At 39.1% G+C, this 22,085-nt stretch overlaps 2 protein-coding genes across 4 annotated transcripts in view; both read left to right on the top strand.

The window, feature by feature from the left end:
- Nucleotides 1–98: 98 nt before the first annotated feature.
- tcirg1b (T cell immune regulator 1, ATPase H+ transporting V0 subunit a3b) lies at nucleotides 99–18,170 on the top strand. 2 transcript variants are annotated; one of them, XM_087798718.1, is made up of 21 exons: nucleotides 99–229; nucleotides 742–860; nucleotides 1,208–1,286; nucleotides 2,669–2,817; nucleotides 3,823–3,918; nucleotides 3,994–4,055; nucleotides 5,680–5,806; nucleotides 5,871–5,953; nucleotides 6,009–6,102; nucleotides 6,882–7,094; nucleotides 8,138–8,288; nucleotides 8,368–8,507; nucleotides 10,788–10,945; nucleotides 11,868–11,958; nucleotides 12,056–12,174; nucleotides 13,693–13,906; nucleotides 13,982–14,092; nucleotides 14,158–14,226; nucleotides 15,450–15,570; nucleotides 15,644–15,815; nucleotides 17,431–18,170. In XM_087798718.1, the coding sequence occupies exons 2-21, from the start codon at nucleotides 744–746 to the stop codon at nucleotides 17,519–17,521; spliced, it is 2,457 nt and encodes an 818-aa protein (XP_087654844.1). In that variant the 5' UTR covers nucleotides 99–229; nucleotides 742–743; the 3' UTR covers nucleotides 17,522–18,170. The 2 variants fall into 2 exon arrangements, with proteins under 2 accessions (XP_087654844.1, XP_087654842.1); XM_087798716.1 differs by having other exon boundaries at nucleotides 14,158–14,232.
- Nucleotides 18,171–19,552: 1,382 nt separating this feature from the next.
- Nucleotides 19,553–22,085, top strand: part of mrpl18 (mitochondrial ribosomal protein L18) — a 4,620-nt gene continuing 2,087 nt past the window's right edge. The window contains exons 1-2 of one of the 2 annotated variants that reach the window (XM_087799124.1): nucleotides 19,553–19,759; nucleotides 19,839–20,007. In XM_087799124.1, coding sequence (XP_087655250.1) covers nucleotides 19,684–19,759; nucleotides 19,839–20,007 — 245 coding nt within the window. In that variant the 5' untranslated portion in view covers nucleotides 19,553–19,683. Of the gene's footprint in view, nucleotides 19,760–19,835; nucleotides 20,008–22,085 lie in introns of both variants that reach the window. The other variant, XM_087799123.1, reaches the window with a different exon arrangement.

The raw sequence follows: 22,085 nt of genomic DNA, 5'->3' as shown, positions 1-22,085 counted from the left end.
GAGTTTCCGAGTCACGTGTCACGGTCGCGCTTTAAGCGCCATTTAGAAATCTCTTCCCGGGTCACGTGGTGCGCTGGGTAACGTGACTTATTCCAAACGGGAAGTGAGAAGAGACTCAACTTGTGACAACAGCGACTGGACCTTATTCTTCTTCTTCTTCTCCTCCTCTTAGAACCCAGAGACAGAACCGGGCTCAAGGTGGTTTGAGATTGAGCTCGAGAGACACTCGGTAAGTTTTATTTAATGGTTGTTTTTAGCCGCTAACGTTGCGGTTTGTAGTTCGATTCCGGAATCGAACTGTTGGTGTCTTTGAGTGACAGAACCACAACAGTTCATTCAAACCAAAACTATATTTCAAATTGTAACGTAAAATCGCCACATTACTGCATCTTTATAAACATTAATACATGCTTGAATTCGTAAACTAGTTGGAGTAATAAAAAAAGAGGAAGGTATTAAAACCAGGTAACATCCGTGTTACTTGAAATCTGCCCTTTAAACACATCTTGGGTATATTTTTTAAACACTTCTAATCCTGTCACATACATTCCAGAACAGTTGGGTCGAGTTTTTACGAGTCAAATCTCTTTTAGTGAAATGTTTTTTGATATATTTAGCAATTCTGGAATTGTCCCAGTTTCACCACATTATCTCTCACTTCCCTTTTTTTTAAATTTATGATCTCTCGCCACCTGCCCTCATAAAAATGAATTGATGAATCTTGTTTTTTTTTTTTTTTAGGAATGGGCTCCATGTTCCGCAGCGAAGAAGTCTGCCTGGTGCAGCTCTTCCTCCAGTCCGGCTCGGCCTACAACTGTGTCAGCGAGCTGGGGGAGCTGGGCCTGGTGGAGTTCAGAGACGTAAGAGAGAACCTTCGTAACGCCAGGATCTTCTGCTTCTTCTTCATTATTTCTCGTTGACAAAGACGTGAACGACCGTTCAAAAAAAACGCTCCAGAACACGAGAGGTTCATTAGAATTAAGTTAAAGCTGTGATTCGCGTCTCTTCGGCTGGAGACGGTTTCTTTGATCACACGACGACTGACCACGTCCATTGATTCTATTCTCTCGCTAACGCGATTATCTCGCTCAGATCTGTCTCTCACAGAAGTGCCGCGGATAATTCCCGGGCCTCGCAAACAACACGCCGATGTTACTGTGATCAGATGAGCATGACTAACATTAACTTCTTTTTTCCACCGTCTCAGTTGAATCCCAGTGTAAATGCGTTCCAGAGGAGGTTCGTCGGGGAAGTCCGGCGTTGTGAGGAACTTGAGAAGACCTTCAGTGAGTATTTGCTTCCACGTTTCCACCTGATGTGGCTCTACTTCCTCTTTGTATGATCACAGGAATAGAGATGCAGAAGGTTTAATCCACAATATGGAACATTTTTAAATATTTTTTTATATCAACTTGATCAACAACTGCTCTTTGTTTATATCGCGGGTCCCTAAACCTTTTGAAATGTGGACCAGAATAATGTCTGCAACATATTTAGGGACCGACTCTCAGATGAAAATGGTAAAAAATAAAACGTTTACCGTTTGTGTTTCACTCGTTTCCAAACGGAAACATTGATGTCTGATAGAACAGAAATGAAATGCCTCACATGTTCCCCTGGACTGGGGGTCAGTGACCCCTGGTTCACATGACTTAAGTACTGAGGGAACATTTAAAGTTGTCAGAGTTGATGAGAAACTTTATGTAAACAAACGTACACGCATTGTTTGACACAGAATTCCAGTTGCACTGGGTTGACACTTGGGGGCGCCAGAAACAAATCTGTTAAAATCTCGCATAATGTTGCTTTTTTCACGCTTCCAACTATAAGTCACTTCGGTTTATTTTACTTTAATGGCTTAAATGTACCACAAGTAAGTGCTTTTATTCAAGATGTATGACGTTGAAGAGATAAGACATTTTTAAATACCTTTTTAAGTAAAACAACAACATTATCACCATTTAGGAAAATGACCGAAATAAATGTAAACTTTGAGTCATTCACGAATCTTTGAATTCAATGCTGGACTTTTAACAGAACCTGAACTAAAACAAACAAAAATTGTCTTTATTAAACAAAACCTGTAGACTCTTGATAAGTCACTAAACTCCTGGGGTGTGGAAAATATATATATATATATATATATATATATATATTATATATTTAAAATGATTTCATTGCAGAAACGGTCATAGCATGGATCATATTTGTATTTTACCAGAGAAGAAATGAAGCCAAACCAAGTGAATATTTTCAACAGTTAATTAAAAAAATCAATGCATTGATCTTGAATATCGGTTACGGTTGTGAGAAATTGTCCATCAATATTATCTCACCCTAATAAACACTCGTCTTAACTTCTTTCACGACACGGCTCGTTCTTTCTTCTCCCCGTCAGTGGACGCGTCGTGCATGTTTACCTAATGATCTCCGTCATCAAGAACAGACTAAAATGTATTATTCATGAGTTATTTGCTCGGATGGCGACAAAAGTCTCGATGCAGATGAATCCTGTCTCTGTTTGCAGACGCTTCAAACGGCGTGTGAAAGTTCCTCATAAATACTAATAAAGTCGAGAGACTGAACGGTGGGCGACAAACGTTGTGACACAGATTCAATAACTTCCCCTTTTCTTTTTTTTTTGTCTCGTTCCCCTTCGTCATGGCAGCTTTTCTGGAGCAGGAGATCAACAGGTCCATGTCTCCTCGGGTGAAAGGACCTCTTCCTTCTCCGTGTCCGACTCCTTCTGCTCCTCAGCCCCGGGAGCTGATCACCATCGAGGAGGAGAGCGAGCGGCTGTCTCGAGAACTCAAGGAGGTCCGATCATATTTTCATTATTTATAAAAACATTAGCGTGACCCTCGATACCAGACGTGAAATCTTCAGTGAATGTTCTTCTAGTCACGTGTGAGTAAGTAAGTAAGTAATATTTATTTATATAGCGCTTTTCGAGACCAGGGTCACAAAGCGCTTAAACAATCAAAACAATACTCAAAAAAGTACATACTTTAAAGATCAAGATAATACTGAGAACAACACAGGAGTTCGAGAAATTCAAGGAAAAGCCTGAACAAATAGAAACGTCTTAAGATGTTTCTTAAAGGAGTCAGTAGATCATCAAGCGCAAAGAGAGAGAAGATCGTTCCAAAGCTTAGGAGCAACAGCCTGAAAAGATTTCTCTCCTCTGGTCCTGAGCCGTGTGCGTGGAACCATAAGTAGATTCTGATCCACAGACCTCAGAGACCGAGCTGGGGTGTAAGGCTGGATCAGATCAGTGATGTAAGGAGGAGCCTGACCATGAATAGATCTGAAAGTAAGAACCAGAATTTTAAAGTTGATCCTGAAAGAAACTGGAAGCCAGTGAAGAGTTTTAAGGAGAAATGTGAGTTCTTCTACTAGAGCGGGTCAGAATTCTGGCTGCAGAGTTCTGAATCAACTGCAGACGAGACACATCCTTCTTGTTAAGACATGAAAACAAACTGTTACAATAGTCCAGACGAGAAGAAACAAACGCATGGATTACAAGCTCCAGATCATGTTGTGACAACATTTTCCTAAGTTTAGAGATTTTTCTCAGTTGAAGGAAACAGTTTCTGGTCAGTTTTCTGCAGTGTTGAACAAGAGACATGTCTTTATCAAATACAACACCCAGGTTTCTCTGAGAACACTTCACTGGTCACATGACCTACAATACTTTGTCCTCGTCACATGACGGCCGTAAAAACAACCCGGCCCGGAGACGACATTTATGGCTGGTCTGAGATCAGTGGAAGCGTTTGACTGTGACATTCAATCTTCTCGGTCACTTGTCTTCCTCACCAGGTGTCCAGGAACAGAGACAGCCTCCGAGCTCAGCTGACCCAGCTGTGTCAGTACCGAGGGGTTCTGACCCAAACCCACTCGCTGACGGCGTCGCTGGTGAGCAGAGACGTCCGTCTTGAACGTTCCGAAGATTAGCTTCGGATGAGAAAACGACATTTGTTTTCGTCACAGGCTCCTCCGTCGGTGCTGGAGAGTCAAGGACTGTTTGACAACCGACAGGACGTCCACCTCAGGTGTGTTCATTTGAAGACCCGGGCCTTGTGTACTAAGAACTGTGTGGATTTCAAATCCAGAACACGTTGCTCGCACATATTCAGGTGTAAGAATGTAATTTAATTTGACCGACGTCTGCCTGAATGATCGTTTTAATGCCGGGCTCAAAAAGAACGTCTTGTAAAAACAAGCCTTTAATAAGGGTTTTATTTTGCCATGCGTTAAAATGCTGAGAAACTATAGTGTTGACATAAATACTTTGATATCCACGTGTGTAACTGCGAACACGTGGAGGTTTCGATCATCAGTTTATCTGACGTTCACTTCTCGACACGATCAAAGGGTCGTCACATGCCACGACTTCAAACTTCTTCTTCACACTCTTTTATTCTTTTATTCATGTGAACTTTGCCTCAGAAAAGCATGCGCTCGCACTTTGGGGATTTCATGTGAACCTGAATATGAACTTTGAATGCAGAAAGTTTAAGAGCAAAATAAAATAATCCAAGAGATTATTTGACCCACAAAGATGTAAGTGTTGAATCTTCAAACCTGTTTTGTAGCGAATGTTTACCAGAAAGTTGAGTTAAATGAAAGGAAATGTAAGTTTGTTTGTCCTTTTGTCGAAGACACATCATTTATTTTGAAATTTACCAAAAAATACTTTCGAATATTTAAACGAAAAAACTGACATTACACTACATTCTGATTTAAAAAAAAAAAAAAAAATCTTAATTAGCTTTTTTTACTGAACCGCACGTAAACATTTATGGAATAAATTAAATTAAACGGAATAGAAGGTAGAAAATGAAAAAACCCAACAATCTTTCCCACAACTTTAACTTTTTGACGATTCTTCTTCTCGCATGATTAACTTTTAAACTTCTGTCCTCGATAGTTAAGAATGAATCGATGCTAAGATAAGATGCTTTAATAATTGGAAACAATCAGTTGCAACAGAGGAAACATGAGTGAAACTGGAAAAGAGAAGTTGTCTAATGATGGTCATAATGTTATAGATCGATAGATAAAACTTTATTGATCCCTCTGGAGGTCTCCTTCAGGAAGTTGTTTTTCAGCTCGCAGTGACACAGACAAAAGATTCATTAAAAACAAGAAGAACGTTTCTATAAAAAGAGTGCGAGATGACACAATTTAGGTCTAAAGATAAAGAACCTAGATCAAAGATTAACCTAGAATAGAATATGATACTTTCACTCCTGCCCCCACACGGACAAACTAATGAGGAATGAGCCCCTGAGTCTATTAGTGTTGCATCTCGGAACGAGCTGGTTATTATGGCTGCTTGTGTTTATGCATAAAATGTTACATTTCTTTCACTTGTTATACTATTAACTATTACAATCTCTAATTGTTTGACAATACAAAAGTTAACTGTGATAAAGATGAAAGGATGTGACCTTTTTTTTTAATGACAAATTTATTTAGTTTGGATTTTTTCTGAATGATTTGCTTGTATCACACATTATAACTGCTCATTACTTTATTCATGTTGTTTATACCATAAATCTCACATTTTAAGAACTGCATGAAGGATTTCAGACGAACAATAATTCCATCATCACTAAGTTCTTCTGACTTTTCCGAGAAGGTTTTCTTTCAACTCTCTTGTGTCTCCTGCAGTTTTGTGGCGGGCGTGGTCCACCCCTGGAAGGTTCCTTCCTTCGAGCGGCTGCTGTGGCGAGCGTGTCGAGGCTACACCATCGTGGACTTCAGGGAGATGGACCAGAGGCTGGAGCACCCCGACACGGTGAGATCTTTTGAGTCGTGGTCTGATTTAAAGACCTCATGGCGGACGACGTCTCGTGCTTCAGGGCGAGATGGTGCAGTGGACGGTGTTTCTCATCTCCTACTGGGGCGAGCAGATCGGTCAGAAGGTCAAGAAGATCTGCGACTGGTGGGTGTGTCTCGGTCTCGGATCCAACACCTGCTCACGCACGACCTTCTTGCAGCTTCCGGACGCAGACGTTTGCGTATCCAGAGAGCACCACGGAGCGCGAGGAGATCCAGCGCGGACTGGAGACCAGGATCGAGGACATCAAATCAGTGAGTTTAACCCCCAGACTTCTCTGCTCTGCCGACCAGTTTAACATTCAAACTTCATATAACATTTGTTTTTGCTGGTTTTAAGTGCAGAAACCTAGTTCTCACCGTAACGCTGACTCAGCAGAAAGCTTCTGTGCAACAAGATGATTCCAAAAATAATTTGTTTTACTTGTTTCATCTACTTACTTACGTACTGAAGCCTCCACATGTCAGGAGTGGAACGCTGATGAAACTCTGAAGGAAATCCTGTATTTATTTTCAAAATAAAACGGCTTTTAAAATCAACACAAGAGAAAATGGATATATTTTTTTTAACTCGTGTAATGAAGTTGTTTGGGTTTGTTATATATATTTTTTAAACCTCTATTCATTTGCTAAACATAAAATGCCATCAAATATTAAAAAAATCAAGCAAAACATTTATTTTTCAAGAAAAAGAGGCAGAAAGAAAAGTTTTACTGCTTAAAAAATGACTTTTTTTGGTTTGATTTCAAATGCATATACGTAGATGGATGGATGGATGGATGGATGGATGGATAGATGAATTGAAAGATAATTTACTTTTTATAATGACCAGAAGCAGTTGTCAGTTAATTTAAAAAGACGAAGCGACTTTAATGCAACAAATTTGCAAGCAGTGTGTCGTCTTTGTTTGTTACTTTTCTCCTTGGAGCGGTTGAGCTTCAGTGTAAAATGTTCTCAATATAATGAAATTAGATTAAAGGGTTGAAATGTAGAATCTATGAAGTGGTGTCAGAATGTGTTTTTGTCCTCCTCAGGTTCTGTCTCAGACCGAAGCCTTCCTGCAGCAGCTCCTGATGCGGGCCGTGGCCGTCCTGCCGCAGTGGAAGGTCCGGGTCCAGAAGTGCAAGGCGGTCCAGATGGTCCTGAACCTCTGCAGCCCTTCGGTCACAGACAAGTGTCTGATCGCAGAGGCCTGGTGTCCCGTCGCCAAACTGCCCGAGCTGCAGAGCGCCCTGAGAGAAGGAGGGGTGAGAGGATGATGATGATGAGGATGATGATGATGATGAGGATGATGATGATGAGGATGGTGATGATGATGAGGATGATGAGGGTGATGATGATGATGATGGTGATGAGGAAGATAGTGAGGTTGAGGAAGATGGTGATGATAAGGGTGAAGATCAGGGTGAGGAGGAGGATGATGATGATGAGGATGAGGAAGAGGATGATGAAGATGATGATGAGGCAGAAGTAGAGGATGAAGATGATGGTGATGAGGAAGATGGTGAAGCTGATGAAGATGATGATGGTGAGGAAGATGGTGAAGCTGATGAAGAGGATGATGAAGATGATGATGGTGAGGAAGATGATGATGGTGAGGAAGATGGTGAAGCTGATGAAGAGGATGATGAAGATGATGGTGAGGAAGATGCTGAAGCTGATGAAGATGGTGATGATGATGATGAAGATGGTGATGATGATGATGATGAGGAAGCTGATGATGATGAGGGTTAAGATGATGATGATGAAGATGATGTTGATGATGAAGATAGTGAGGTTGAGGAAGATGGTGTTGATAAGGGTGAAGATGAGGATGATGATGATGATGATGAGGATGATGATGAGGCAGAAGTAGAGGATGAAGATGGAGAAGCTGATGAAGAGAATGATGAAGATGATGATGGTGAGGAAGATGCTGAAGCTGATGGTGATGATGATGATGAGGGTTAAGATGATGATGAAGATGATGTTGATGGTGATGAAGATGATGATGGTGAGGAAGATGATGATGATGATGAGGATGACTTTGAGGAATGAGGATGATTTTTATTTTGATTTCAAATGTTTTTGACATGTTTCACTTTAAGATACACTTTAGCTTATTTTGTTTTGAAAATAGTCTTTAAAAAAAAGAACAAATGTCAACTAAAGACGGAATTAAAGGAAAAACGAACAACAATAGGAATATTAATAATAATAAACTCAACCTAATCATACATGTATTATTATTTTAATTGATATGAATATATTTACAGTACATTAATGAGGATGATTTGTATCTGCGTCTCAGAGGAAGAGCGGCAGTGGCGTCGACTCCTTCTACAACCGCCTGCCCTCCTCCACCCCTCCCCCGACACTCTTCCCCATCAACTCCTTCACTGCAGGCTTCCAGAGCATCGTGGACGCCTACGGCGTGGCCAGCTACAGGGAGGTGAACCCGGGTGAGCGTCCAGGATCTGCTGCTCGTGTGTGTGTGTGTGTGTGTGACCTGTGACCTGTGACCTGTGACCCGCCCCTCAGCGCTCTACACCATCATCACCTTCCCCTTCCTGTTCGCCGTCATGTTCGGGGACGTGGGTCACGGCCTGCTGATGACGGTGGCGGCGCTTTGGATGGTTCTGGAGGAGAAGGACCCCAAGTTGAAGAGCAACACCAACGAGGTCTGGTTCTGTTGAAGTTCTAGTCTGAGTTCAGTGTGTGTGTTGTTGTGATGTGTGACTCTATTGTATCATCAGTGTGTGTGTGTGTTTTGTTGTGATGTGTGACTCTATTGTATCATCAGTGTGTGTGTTGTGATGTGTGACACTATTGTATCATCAGTGTGTGTGTGTGTTGTAGTGATGTTGTGATGTGTGACTCTATTGTATCATCAGTGTGTGTGTGTGTTGTTGTGATGTGTGACTCTATTGTATCATCAGTGTGTGTGTGTTGTTGTGATGTGTGACTCTATTGTATCATCAGTGTGTGTGTGTTGTTGTGATGTGTGACTCTATTGTATCATCAGTGTGTGTGTGTTGTTGTGATGTGTGACTCTATTGTGTCATCAGTGTGTGTGTGTTGTTGTGATGTTTGACTCTATTGTATCATCAGTGTGTGTGTTGTTGTGATGAGTGACTCTATTGTATCATCAGTGTGTGTGTGTGTTGTTGTGATGTGTGACTGTATTGTATCATCAGTGTGTGTGTTGTTGTGATGTGTGACTCTATTGTATCATCAGTGTGTGTGTGTTGTTGTGATGTGTGACTCTATTGTATCATCAGTGTGTGTGTTGTTGTGATGTGTGACTCTATTGTATCATCAGTGTGTGTGTGTTGTTGTGATGTGTGACTCTATTGTATCATCAGTGTGTGTGTGTTGTTGTGATGTGTGACTCTATTGTATCATCAGTGTGTGTGTGTGTTGTTGTGATGTGTGACTCTATTGTATCATCAGTGTGTGTGTGTGTTGTTGTGATGTGTGACTCTATTGTATCATCAGTGTGTGTGTGTTGTGATGTGTGATTCTATTGTATCATCAGTGTGTGTGTTGTTGTGATGTGTGACTCTATTGTATCATCAGTGTGTGTGTGTTGTTGTGATGTGTGACTCTATTGTATCATCAGTGTGTGTGTGTGTTGTTGTGATGTGTGACTCTATTGTATCATCAGTGTGTGTGTGTGTTGTTGTGATGTGTGACTCTATTGTATCATCAGTGTGTGTGTGTGTTGTTGTGATGTGTGACACTATTGTATCATCAGTGTGTGTGTGTGTTGTTGTGATGTGTGACACTATTGTATCATGTGTGTGTGTGTGTGTGTTGTTGTGATGTGTGACACTATTGCATCATCAGTGTGTGTGTGTTGTTGTGATGTGTGACACTATTGTATCATGTGTGTGTGTGTGTTGTTGTGATGTGTGACACTATTGCATCATCAGTGTGTGTGTGTTGTTGTGATGTGTGACACTATTGTATCATCAGTGTGTGTGTTGTTGTGATGTGTGACACTATTGTATCATCAGTGTGTGTGTTGTTGTGATGTGTGACTCTATTGCATCATCAGTGTGTGTGTGTTGTTGTGATGTGTGACTCTATTGTATCATCAGTGTGTGTGTGTTGTTGTGATGTGTGACTCTATTGTATCATCAGTGTGTGTTTGTACAAATTCTCTTTTCATTGAAATATTGACATTAGAAAATGATCTTAAGCTCCGCCCACTGAAAACACTTTGTTGTTCTGGAGATTAAATCTTGTTGACCATAACCACACGCACTCTGCTGTGATTGGTCAAACATGGAGGTTTGTCACCCTGTGACATCATTCCTGGAAGTCTGCACCTCGTTCTATAAACAAAGCGGGGCGTAATTACAGCTGGAGGAGGAGTGAAGCCATTATTACGTCATAATGGACTCTCGTAACCTCTCGTTCGTCCAGATTTATAAAGTAATAAAGTGTAAAACATGGTCATGATGAGAAGTTACTGCGTCTTGAAGAACATTCACTACATGTCAGGAGAGTTGTCTCAGTAATGGTGACCAGAACATCTCCAAAATGCTTTGCCGCCCAGCCAACAATTTCTAGCAGTCGATCAGTTTTGACTTGGACATGGAATTTCATAATATTTTAGCGACCAATCAGCCTTAACTAAACGGAGCAGTGTGTAGAAAGGCATCATGGGAGTTCACTGTTTTGTTGACGCCGTAAGTACGATGGATGTGTTTGTTGTGTTTGTTACAAACGTGATTTATTTGAGCAGAAGATAAAGTTAAACAAAGGGTGATTAAAGAGTAGAAGTTCCTGACTGTGGCTTCAGATGAACCACGATGTGACGAAGGTCACTGTATTTAGGACACAATACAAGACGATGAAAACACACGTTTATATTCTGTTTGAATACAGCGATCACTTCATATCCTTGTGTTCTGACCACGAACGACGTCTCGACTCTGAACGTCGTGTTGCAGATCTGGAGGATGATGTTCGGCGGCCGCTACCTGATCCTGCTGATGGGCCTGTTCTCCATCTACACCGGCGCCATCTACAACGAGTGCTTCAGCCGAGGACTGACCACCTTCAGCTCGGCGTGGCACGTGGGCCCCATGTTCCAGAACAAGCTGTGGAAGTGAGTGATGAAGTCCACGTGGATCTTCTGTTGTTTGTTAATGTCACGCGTTTAGTTCAAGCATTATTAGGTTGAAATTAAAGGTTTATGGAACATAAATTATAAAACAAAGACGATAAACATGCATGTAAATGTAGATATATTTGCTAACACTTTTGTTAGTGAAACAATATAATATATTGTGATATTTTAGGAAGAAACTTCTGTTGTGTTCGTCGTAAAAACACAATGTTGTTCAATTTTTAACATCAGATTAAATAATTAAAACAAAGGAATTTCACAATAAATACGCCGGAGAAATCAAGTGAGCAATATTTATTAATAAGTAATGGATGCAGTACTTTTGAATATCGTTACAGTCAAAATAATTGAAATATTTTAAGTGCATCAATACTTTAATTTTTGACGACAAACGAGGTCCGTGTTACTTTTAGAAAGTTACTTTTTACATATAAAGATAAGACGTCCAGACAAATTAACAGATTGACAGATTAAAATTGATATGATTAATTGATTATTATAGGTTGATATTAAAATGACTATTTTATGTTGGTTTTAAAAAGCTACAAATAGAAGATACATTTTACTTTGAATGATCAAAAATACTTTTCTAACAATGAATCAATTTGAATTTACTTATTAAATTATTTAAAAAAATAATTCAATATTTTAAGAACTAAGACAATTCAATAAAACATAATTTAACATTTTAAAAATATAAGAAAATATAATTACAACCCTTCAATATAAAAAAGTATTGATTTTTAATTATTAACACGATTAAATGCTAAAACAAATCAATTTTCTAATGGCACTGATTTTCTCTCATGTTGTTTTGTTGTTGTTTGTATTTTTCCTCATTATGTTCAGACTTGACTCTGATCAACGAGGATTAATGTCATGTTTCTCTGGTCGACTTCAGCGCAACCGTCCTGGAGAACAACCAGTACCTGTCCATGGACCCGATGGTGCCCGGAGTCTTCAGCAGTCCGTACCCGTTCGGCATCGACCCGGTAAGTTCTGGCGGCGACGCAGCTTCCGTGTGATGGTGTGTGTGTGTGTGTGTGTGTGTGTGTGTCGTTCAACTGCACGTGTGTGTGTCGTCCACAGGTGTGGGGAATGGCCAACAACAAACTCACCTTCCTCAACTCGTACAAGATGAAGATGTCCGTCATCATCGGCGTCATCCACATGACGTTTGGAGTTTGCTTGTCGCTCTTTAACTACATGTGAGTTTCTGATCAACTTTAATCTGTTATTTTGTACTTTAGGATGTTTAAACTTTATGATTTAATTTGTTTTTCTGATCTTCAAGCCAGTTTATTGACGGATGTGTTGTAGCGTTCAAATAAAAAAATCGAGATGAAATCATAGTTTTTCATCATAGACGGACAATAAAGGAAAGTTTGACTTGTTCCACAGAGAGCAGAGAGGGATGCAAAACAATCGGTTAACTTCCAAAAAGAAAATGAAAGGATTTAATAAAAGACTGGAGTGAACTTCATAGATTTGAAAAGGATTGTAACGATTATGACAAATTTAGCCTGAAATGATTTAAAGTCAGACTGACATCTGTTTAGTCAAAGGTCAGTTTAACTAGTCAACGAACATGATGTTAATTAAGTTTGACTCGTATGGTAACATTTCCTCTCCTCTGTGATAAGAAGAACTCTGTGTTGTTGTTATTATAATAGTTATTACTGTATCTGCTGCACAAACATTCTCCAGTTGAAGAAGTAAAGTGAGTCTATGAAATCAAATAATGTTGAAAGAGTGAAAAGAAAAGTGTCTTTAAATGACAACAAACCAGTGATTGAGAGGTTCGACTGTTTGTGTCTCAAATCAAATACTTACGTACTTGGACTTAGTACTTTTAGTGCATAAGTGCGTCTCAATTCTTAGTATGTGAAATGTAGTGCTCCATACACACTAGATTGTCACTAAAACGCCCCAAAAATGGATCGATGGACACTTTCTACACTAAATATATATTTATATATATATATTCATATACTTACAGGTGTATTTTCAGCAGCAGTACGAGGACGACCCGTCTTCGCTGCTGATATCGCTGCGTAAATATTTCGCCAATATTTCTCATATTTCTTGAAACCAAACGTGCTGCCAGCAGGTGGCGATAGTGTTCCTACAGCTGGTTGAAATCATCGTTAAATAGTAGTAGAAGAAGAAGCTGTCGCATCATTTCCTGTTAGTGTGTAGCAGCAGAGTTTGATTTGAGACATACTATCTGTGGAGGATTAGTTACTAGTTAGTACGTACACTATCCTGATGCATACTAACTTCTAGTGTACTAAGAGAAGTATGTGATTTGAGACACAGCATTAGTTACTAGTTAGTACGTACACTATCCTGATGCATACTAACTTCTAGTATACTAAGAGAAGTATGTGATTTGAGACATACTATCTGTGGAGGATTAGTTACTAGTTAGTACGTACACTATCCTGATGCATACTAACTTCTAGTATACTAAGATAAGTATGTGATTTGAGACATACTATCTGTGGAGGATTAGTTACTAGTTAGTACGTACACTATCCTGATGCATACTAACTTCTAGTGTACTAAGAGAAGTATTTGAGACGCAGCACAAGAGTTCCTTTAAGCAGAACATGCTAGAACTCAGTCCATGAACCATGAAGCACAAACATGTTTCTTTCCACGTGAACACGCGTGAGAAGTTTCTTCAGCTCCCGATGACCTTGACCTTCTGTCGTTCCGCTCAGACACTTCCGTCAGTACAGCAGCATCTTCTTCGTGCTGATCCCGGAGCTCTTCTTCATGCTGTGTCTCTTCGGGTACCTGGTCTTCATGGTCATCTACAAGTGGATCGTCTTCACGCCGGCCATGTCCAAGGTCGCCCCCAGCATCCTGATCCACTTCATCGACATGTTCCTGTTCACCGAGAACAAGGACAACCCGGACCTGTACCACGGACAGGTGAGCTCCTCCGCCCTCGGACACGTCTGCATCTGCAGGAGGATCTCGAGAGAGTTCTGAGTCTGTTGTGCACAGAGAACGGTCCAGTTCGTGCTGGTGGTTCTGGCTCTGTGTGCGGTCCCGGTCCTGCTGTTCGGTAAACCCACAGCTCAATACGTTCAACACACGATACGGAGAAATCCTTTGGTATGTTCTGGTCACATTCTGGTCGAACTGAAGGTGTTTGTCTCATTGGATTTCTTCCTTTTAAGGCGGAGGACCGGCGCCCTCTAGTGGAAGGATCCATCAACTCCCGTCCAGGGGATGAAGGACAAGCACAGGTAGAGGTAGGTGTGTGTGTGTGTGTGTGTGTTAAGAGTGTGTTGATGCGTATCACAATACAGTGTCATAGAGAAAAACACTGATACTGTAGTAACAAGTATATATGTGTAGTATTGTCCAGTACTTGACTCTGGTGTTGTGATAGTGTAGTAACAAGTGTATATGTGTAGTATTGTCCAGTACTTGACTCTGGTGTTGTGATAGTCTAGTAACAAGTATATATGTGTAGTGTTGTCCAGTACTTGACTCTGGTGTTGTGATAGTGTAGTAACAAGTATATATGTGTAGTATTGTCCAGTACTTGACTCTGGTGTTGTGATAGTGTAGTAACAAGTATATATGTGTAGTATTGTCCAGTACTTGACTCTGGTGTTGTGATAGTGTAGTAACAAGTATATATGTGTAGTATTGTCCAGTACTTGACTCTGATGTTGTGATAGTGTAGTAACAAGTATATATGTGTAGTATTGTCCAGTACTTGACTCTGGTGTTGTGATAGTGTAGTAACAAGTATATATGTGTAGTATTGTCCAGTACTTGACTCTGGTGTTGTGATAGTGTAGTAACACGTATATATGTGTAGTATTGTCCAGTACTTGACTCTGGTGTTGTGATAGTGTAGTAACAAGGATATATGTGTAGTATTGTCCAGTACTTGACTCTGGTGTTGTGATAGTGTAGTAACAAGTATATATGTGTAGTATTGTCCAGTACTTGACTCTGGTGTTGTGATAGTGTAGTAACAAGTATATATGTGTAGTATTGTCCAGTACTTGGCTCTGGTGTTGTGATAGTCTAGTAACAAGTATACATGTGTAGTATTGTCCAGTACTTGACTCTGGTGTTGTGATAGTGTAGTAACAAGTATATATGTGTAGTATTGTCCAGTACTTGACTCTGGTGTTGTAGTATTTACAGACAACATGACTCTTGACAAAGTCGTAACTTCTTTCATTTGTTTTCAAACCAAAATATGTCCAAACATCAGCTTTAAAAGCTACTGGACTCACTGTATCCTCTCGTCCTCAGTCATCACAGTGACCTTGCAAAATTGTCTGTGGGTGGAAGTTTAATGGCAATTCTAAAATGTAAATGGAAAACAAAATGTATTGAAATATAAACCATAAAAGAACAAACTAGTAAGTGCAGTAGATCATGGATACGCTAGATGGAGGTGAAGAAACGTGTACTTATTCAATGTAACAAATACATTCTTGCGCAGGAGTTCGACGCCCCAGACGTGTTCATGCATCAGGCGATCCACACCATCGAGTACTGTCTGGGCTGCATCTCCAACACGGCGTCGTACCTGCGCCTCTGGGCCCTGAGCCTGGCTCACGCTCGTACGCATAAGCTCCGCCTCCTGCCACCGTAACCGCGGGCGACGGGTGACTGACGAGCGCGTCTCCTCCGCAGAGCTGTCGGAGGTGCTGTGGGTGATGGTGATGAGGAAGGCTCTGACCTGGCAGGGGTACGTGGGGTCGGTGGTGCTCGTCGTCATCTTCGCCTTCTTCGCCGTGTTGACCGTGTCCATCCTGCTGGTGATGGAGGGTCTGTCGGCGTTTCTGCACGCGCTCCGTCTGCACTGGTGGGTCGATTAGAATCAGAATCAGAAAACCTTTATTAGTCCCGCGAGGGGAAATTCGGTTTAACAACAGCAAGAGAAATAAAAACACCCAGAAATAAAAACGAGAAAGAAAATCTAAATAGAATAAAAGATAAATCTGCGCTATATAATATATACACAATCATATTTACATAAATAACAAGAGGTGCAGTTAAATAGTTATCTTGGAACGTTTAAAAATATCATTATTCCTTTTAATAATTTAATCTCTTCAAATTACCGTATTTTACAGACTATAAATCGCAGTTTTTTTTCATAGTTTGTCCGGAGGTGCGACTTATGTGTGAAATTATTAACACATTATTAGCGGTATATCATTTCACATGTTATTTTCACACAAACCACCAGAGGGCGCTCTAGGCCTGTGTTGATAATTTCCACGTAGAAGAAGAAGCATCTTCTACCTCCGGAGTTAGTTAGTTGTTTAAAAGTGACACGAGGATGAAGAGTTATTTGGAGTTACACGGATGGTTTGGTAAACTAGTTAGTTATTTATGCTATAGTTCTCTGAATAACTCTTCATATGTTATGTTAACATACCAGGTTCTCACTTCATGTAACGTAACGTACAATTATTCTGTTGTTGCCTCTAGTTTTATTTTAAATTATCTTTCAAGATCACATGTCTGTTCTTGGTGTTGGATTTTATCAAAGAAATTTCCCCCAAATATGCGACTTATAGTCCGGAAAATACAGTATAAGATTCTCTTTTACACATAGTTTTCGTATTTTAATTCCAATAATTAAAATATAAAAATGACTAAATTCAATATTTTTTAAATTCAATCTAAAATGTTGGTACAATGGCGTCGTCCTACCAGACCAATCCAATCGAGCCCCGAACCACGACTTTTAAATTCACATCAAGCTTTAAAACCAACATTTGAAATTAGCTCAACATTCATTGATATTTTCATCAACAAACCTGTGTGTCTCGGGCTCCACGTCACGACGCTGCTGATTGGCTGAGTCGTGTCCCATGTGACCCTTAGTAACCAATAATCTGTCTGTGAGTCACAAATGTTTTTATTGGGTTTTTATATTTAAAAGTAAATTATTCTTTCGTCACTTCCTGTTTGACAAAGATGGTCTTTTTGTCGATACAAATATTTCACGTGTGGTAAACGGTGACCTGGTAACGGTTAGTCTGGATCAGATCACTGATGGAAGGTCTGACCATGAATAGATCTGAAAGTAAGAACCAGAATTTTAAAATGATCCTGAAAGAAACTGGCAGCCAGTGAAGAGTTTGAAGGAGAAATGTGAGTTCTTCTACTAGAGCAGCCAGTGAAGAGTTTGAAGGAGAAATGTGAGTTCTTCTACTAGAGCAGCCAGTGAAGAGTTTGAAGGAGAAATGTGAGTTCTTCTACTAGAGCGGCCAGTGAAGAGTTTGAAGGAGAAATGTGAGTTCTTCTACTAGAGCGATTGAAATGATTGAATTCAGTTATTTAAAAAAAATGCCAAAATAAAGTTACATTTCAATAGAAAAATGTCAAGTTGTAACATTTGAAATGTAAAATTAAATTATAAATATTCTGATGAAAAATTGTTTCTAATTCTTCCGTCTCTGCTTCAGGGTGGAGTTCCAGAACAAGTTCTACAGCGGAGCCGGATACAAACTCACCCCTTTTTCCTTCTCGTCTCTAATCAACGCGTCGGTCGTATAACAGAACCGCAGTAGATCTGCAGCAGAACTGCAGTAGATCTGCAGCAGAACTGCAGTAGATCTGCAGTAGATCTGCAGCAGAACTGCAGAAGATCTGCAGTAGATCTGCAGCAGAACTGCAGTAGATCTGCAGTAGATCTGCAGTAGATCTGCAGTAGATCTGCAGTAGATCTGCAGCAGAACTGCAGTAGATCTGCAGTAGATCTGCAGTAGATCTGCAGCAGAACTGCAGTAGATCTGCAGCAGAACTGCAGTAGATCTGCAGTAGATCTGCGGCAGAACCGTGAACGAAAAAAAGCCAAAACGGTCGAATGAAACCTGTTGTCTTATCGTCTCTGAACACAGACTGTTATTATTCCACACCTCTAATGAAACTCCATGATTCTAGTTAATGATGAAAAAATAACTTTTGTACTCGTGTTTAACGCTGTCCAGACGTTCATGAACCTCTGAACCGTCCGCTGTGATTCCTGGTTCTGCTGAAAGGGAAACAACGACGCGATGATTGAAGGAAGCACTTAATGAAATGAACACAAACGCTCCATCGACAGGAAGTCTCTGTGCCTTAAAAGTATTTTTGAGATTTTTCACTCTTGACTCGACGGAACTGTTTGAACTAATTTGAGCTGCAAATAAATGTGAATTGTCAACTATTGTGTGTTTATTAAGATGTTTATCGTTATTTAAGATTCTTTGGGGGGAAAGTGATTAACAAATATGATTATGGTTTATTTTGCCATACTTAAAACTCCCAGCCAGTCACAGCAGGAGGCTGTCAACAATGAGTCTGGTTCTGCTCCAGGTTTCTGCCTTCTAAAAGGATGTTTTTCCTCACCAACGCCACACTGTGCTTCACTCATTGAGTTGCTGGATCTGTTTTTCTTTTGTTTTTTTACTTCCAACTGTAACGTGTCTTGAGAACTTAGTTATAAGACACTTTAAACAAAATAAAATGTAATTAAAATTGAAACAAATATTGGTTAATACTGTGAATATGTTTGTAATTATACCTAAAACTTGATTTACATCCTAGTTACTGAGAACTCCAACTAATTTATATAGTCAGATAAATGCGATCCAGTTAAAACTTGTTAGAATAAATTTTATTCTAACGCTTGTATTGGAAAAAGCTATAGTTTTTTAGATATTATTTCAGTATTGTTCTGAGAACACTATACTCGTACTTAAACTACTACTTATAACTTTGAGCTAGGCAATATTTAAAACATTTATTTATTCTATTTGTACTATATTGCACTATTTTTAAATTAGCTATATTTATACTTTTATATACATTCATTCTATGCACTATTTAAAACATTTATTCTATTTGTACTATTTTTTAACTTATTTATATTTATATTTATATTTTTATTAACCTTTATTCTATGCACTATTTAAAACATTTATTTATTCTGTTTATACTGTATTGCACTATTTTTAACTTATTTATATTTATACTGTTGTATACATTAATTCTATGTACTATTTAAAACATTTATTTATTCTATTTATACTATATTGCATTATTTTTAACTTATTAATATTAATATTTATACTTTTATATACATTCATTCTACGCACTATTTAAAACATGTATTCTATTTATACTATATTGCATTATTTTTAACTTATTAATATTAATATTTATACTTTTATATACATTCATTCTATGCACTATTTAAAACATGTATTCTATTTATACTATATTGCATTATTTTTAACTTATTAATATTAATATTTATACTTTTATATACATTCATTCTATGCACTATTTAAAACATGTATTCTATTTATACTATATTGCACTATTTTTAACTTATTAATATTTATATTTATACTTTTTTTATATAACTATGCTGTGTTTTTTAACGGTTGCCAAGCAACGAAATTCCGTTGCCAGTTTCACTGCTGTGTTTATTCAATGACAATAAAAGAAAGTCCAAAGTTTTCTCTTCTCGGAACCTACAACTCAGACTGTTTGTTTCACCCGGACCTTTTTCTTTCACGGCCCCACCCTGCAACCCGGAAGTAGCTCGAATGTCAAATATGGCGTCGGACATGTAAGTGTTGTGATCGAAGGTGTCACGAGTTTAAGGACAGTTTTATATTCCAGTGACATGTTGAGATAAGAAACAGAGACGCACCTGAGTTGACGAAGCGATGGCCTTGAACGGAGTCCGTAGAAATGTTGGATTTGTTGTTGGTCAGATGCGCCAAGGTCTCACGAGTCAATGTGGTGAGAAAAATCATCAGAGACGAACCTCCTGAGAGTATCTGCTGACGTCTGGTTCTTGTGGTTCTTGTGGTTCCAGCAGCTCGATGCGTGAGTCGCTCCGCGGTCCAGGCGCAGACCCGCGCGGAGGAGAATGAAGAAATCAACCCGACATTCGAGAACAGAAACCCGAGGAACCTGGAGCAGATGAGCCTGGCAGTCAAGGATCGGGGCTGGGAAACCACCTGGCCTCACAAAGAGTTTTACCACAGGTGTGTTGATGCGTCATACAGGTAGAAGTTACAGGTATTATGTTGGATTTAAATCACATATTTACATTCAAAAATATTTTCTCAAGAACATTAAACCCAATTTAGAAGACAATAAATTGTCAACGATATTCTGATACCATAGTAACAAGTATATATGCGTAGTATTGTGGAGTACTTGACTCTGGTGTTGTGATAGTGTAGTAACAAGTATATATGTGTAGTATTGTGGAGTACTTGACTCTGGTGTTGTGATAGTGTAGTAACAAGTATATATGTGTAGTATTGTCCAGTACTTGACTCTGATGTTCTGATAGTGTAGTAACAAGTATATATGTGTAGTATTGTGGAGTACTTGACCCTGGTGTTGTGATAGTGTAGTAACAAGTATATATGTGTAGTATTGTGGAGTACTTGACTCTGGTGTTGTGATAGTGTAGTAACAAGTATATATGTGTAGTATTGTGGAGTACTTGACTCTGGTGTTGTGATAGTGTAGTAACAAGTATATATGTGTAGTATTGTGGAGTACTTGACTCTGGTGTTGTGATAGTGTAGTAACAAGTATATATGTGTAGTATTGTGGAGTACTTGACTCTGGTGTTGTTATAGTGTAGTAACAAGTATATATGTGTAGTATTGTGGAGTACTTGACATTGGTGTTGTGATAGTGTAGTAACAAGTATATATGTGTAGTATTGTCCAGTACTTGACTCTTGTGTTGTGATAGTGTAGTAACAAGTATATATGTGGAGTATTGTCCAGTACTTGACTCTTGTGTTGTGATAGTGTAGTAACAAGTATATATGTGTAGTATTGTCCAGTACTTGACTCTGGTGTTGTGATAGTGTAGTAACAAGTATATATGTGTAGTATTGTCCAGTACTTGACTCTGGTGTTGTGATAGTGTAGTAACAAGTATATATGTGTAGTACTGTCCAGTACTTGACTCTGGTGTTGTGATAGTGTAGTAACAAGTATATATGTATAGTATTGTCCAGTACTTGACTCTGGTGTTGTGATAGTGTAGTAACAAGTATATATGTGTAGTATTGTCCAGTACTTGACTCTGATGTTCTGATAGTGTAGTAACAAGTATATATGTGTAGTATTGTGGAGTACTTGACCCTGGTGTTGTGATAGTGTAGTAACAAGTATATATGTGTAGTATTGTGGAGTACTTGACTCTGGTGTTGTGATAGTGTAGTAACAAGTATATATGTGTAGTATTGTGGAGTACTTGACTCTGGTGTTGTGATAGTGTAGTAACAAGTATATATGTGTAGTATTGTGGAGTACTTGACTCTGGTGTTGTGATAGTGTAGTAACAAGTATATATGTGTAGTATTGTGGAGTACTTGACTCTGGTGTTGTTATAGTGTAGTAACAAGTATATATGTGTAGTATTGTGGAGTACTTGACTCTGGTGTTGTGATAGTGTAGTAACAAGTATATATGTGTAGTATTGTCCAGTACTTGACTCTTGTGTTGTGATAGTGTAGTAACAAGTATATATGTGGAGTATTGTCCAGTACTTGACTCTTGTGTTGTGATAGTGTAGTAACAAGTATATATGTGTAGTATTGTCCAGTACTTGACTCTGGTGTTGTGATAGTGTAGTAACAAGTATATATGTGTAGTATTGTCCAGTACTTGACTCTGGTGTTGTGATAGTGTAGTAACAAGTATATATGTGTAGTACTGTCCAGTACTTGACTCTGGTGTTGTGATAGTGTAGTAACAAGTATATATGTATAGTATTGTCCAGTACTTGACTCTGGTGTTGTGATAGTGTAGTAACAAGTATATATGTGTAGTATTGTCCAGTACTTGACTCTGGTGTTGTGATAGTGTAGTAACAAGTATATATGTATAGTATTGTCCAGTACTTGACTCTGGTGTTGTGATAGTGTAGTAACAAGTATATATGTGTAGTATTGTGGAGTACTTGACTCTGGTGTTGTGATAGTGTAGTAACAAGTATATATGTGTAGTATTGTCCAGTACTTGACTCTGGTGTTGTGATAGTGTAGTAACAAGTATACATGTGTAGTATTGTCCAGTACTTGACTCTTGTGTTT

This window comes from Callionymus lyra, chromosome 9, assembly GCF_982586985.1.
Source record: "Callionymus lyra chromosome 9, fCalLyr1.hap1.1, whole genome shotgun sequence".
Taxonomy (NCBI): domain Eukaryota; kingdom Metazoa; phylum Chordata; class Actinopteri; order Syngnathiformes; family Callionymidae; genus Callionymus; species Callionymus lyra.
This window is presented reverse-complemented; position numbering and strand designations above follow the sequence as displayed.

Coding starts and splice junctions, on each gene's coding strand:
- tcirg1b (XM_087798716.1), top strand. CDS start 744: ATGGGCTCCATGTTCCGCAGCGAAGAAGTCTGCCTGGTGCAGCTCTTC. Junction 861..1,207: donor GCCTGGTGGAGTTCAGAGAC/GTAAGAGAGAAC, acceptor CCACCGTCTCAG/TTGAATCCCAGTGTAAATGC. Junction 2,818..3,822: donor TGTCTCGAGAACTCAAGGAG/GTCCGATCATAT, acceptor CTTCCTCACCAG/GTGTCCAGGAACAGAGACAG.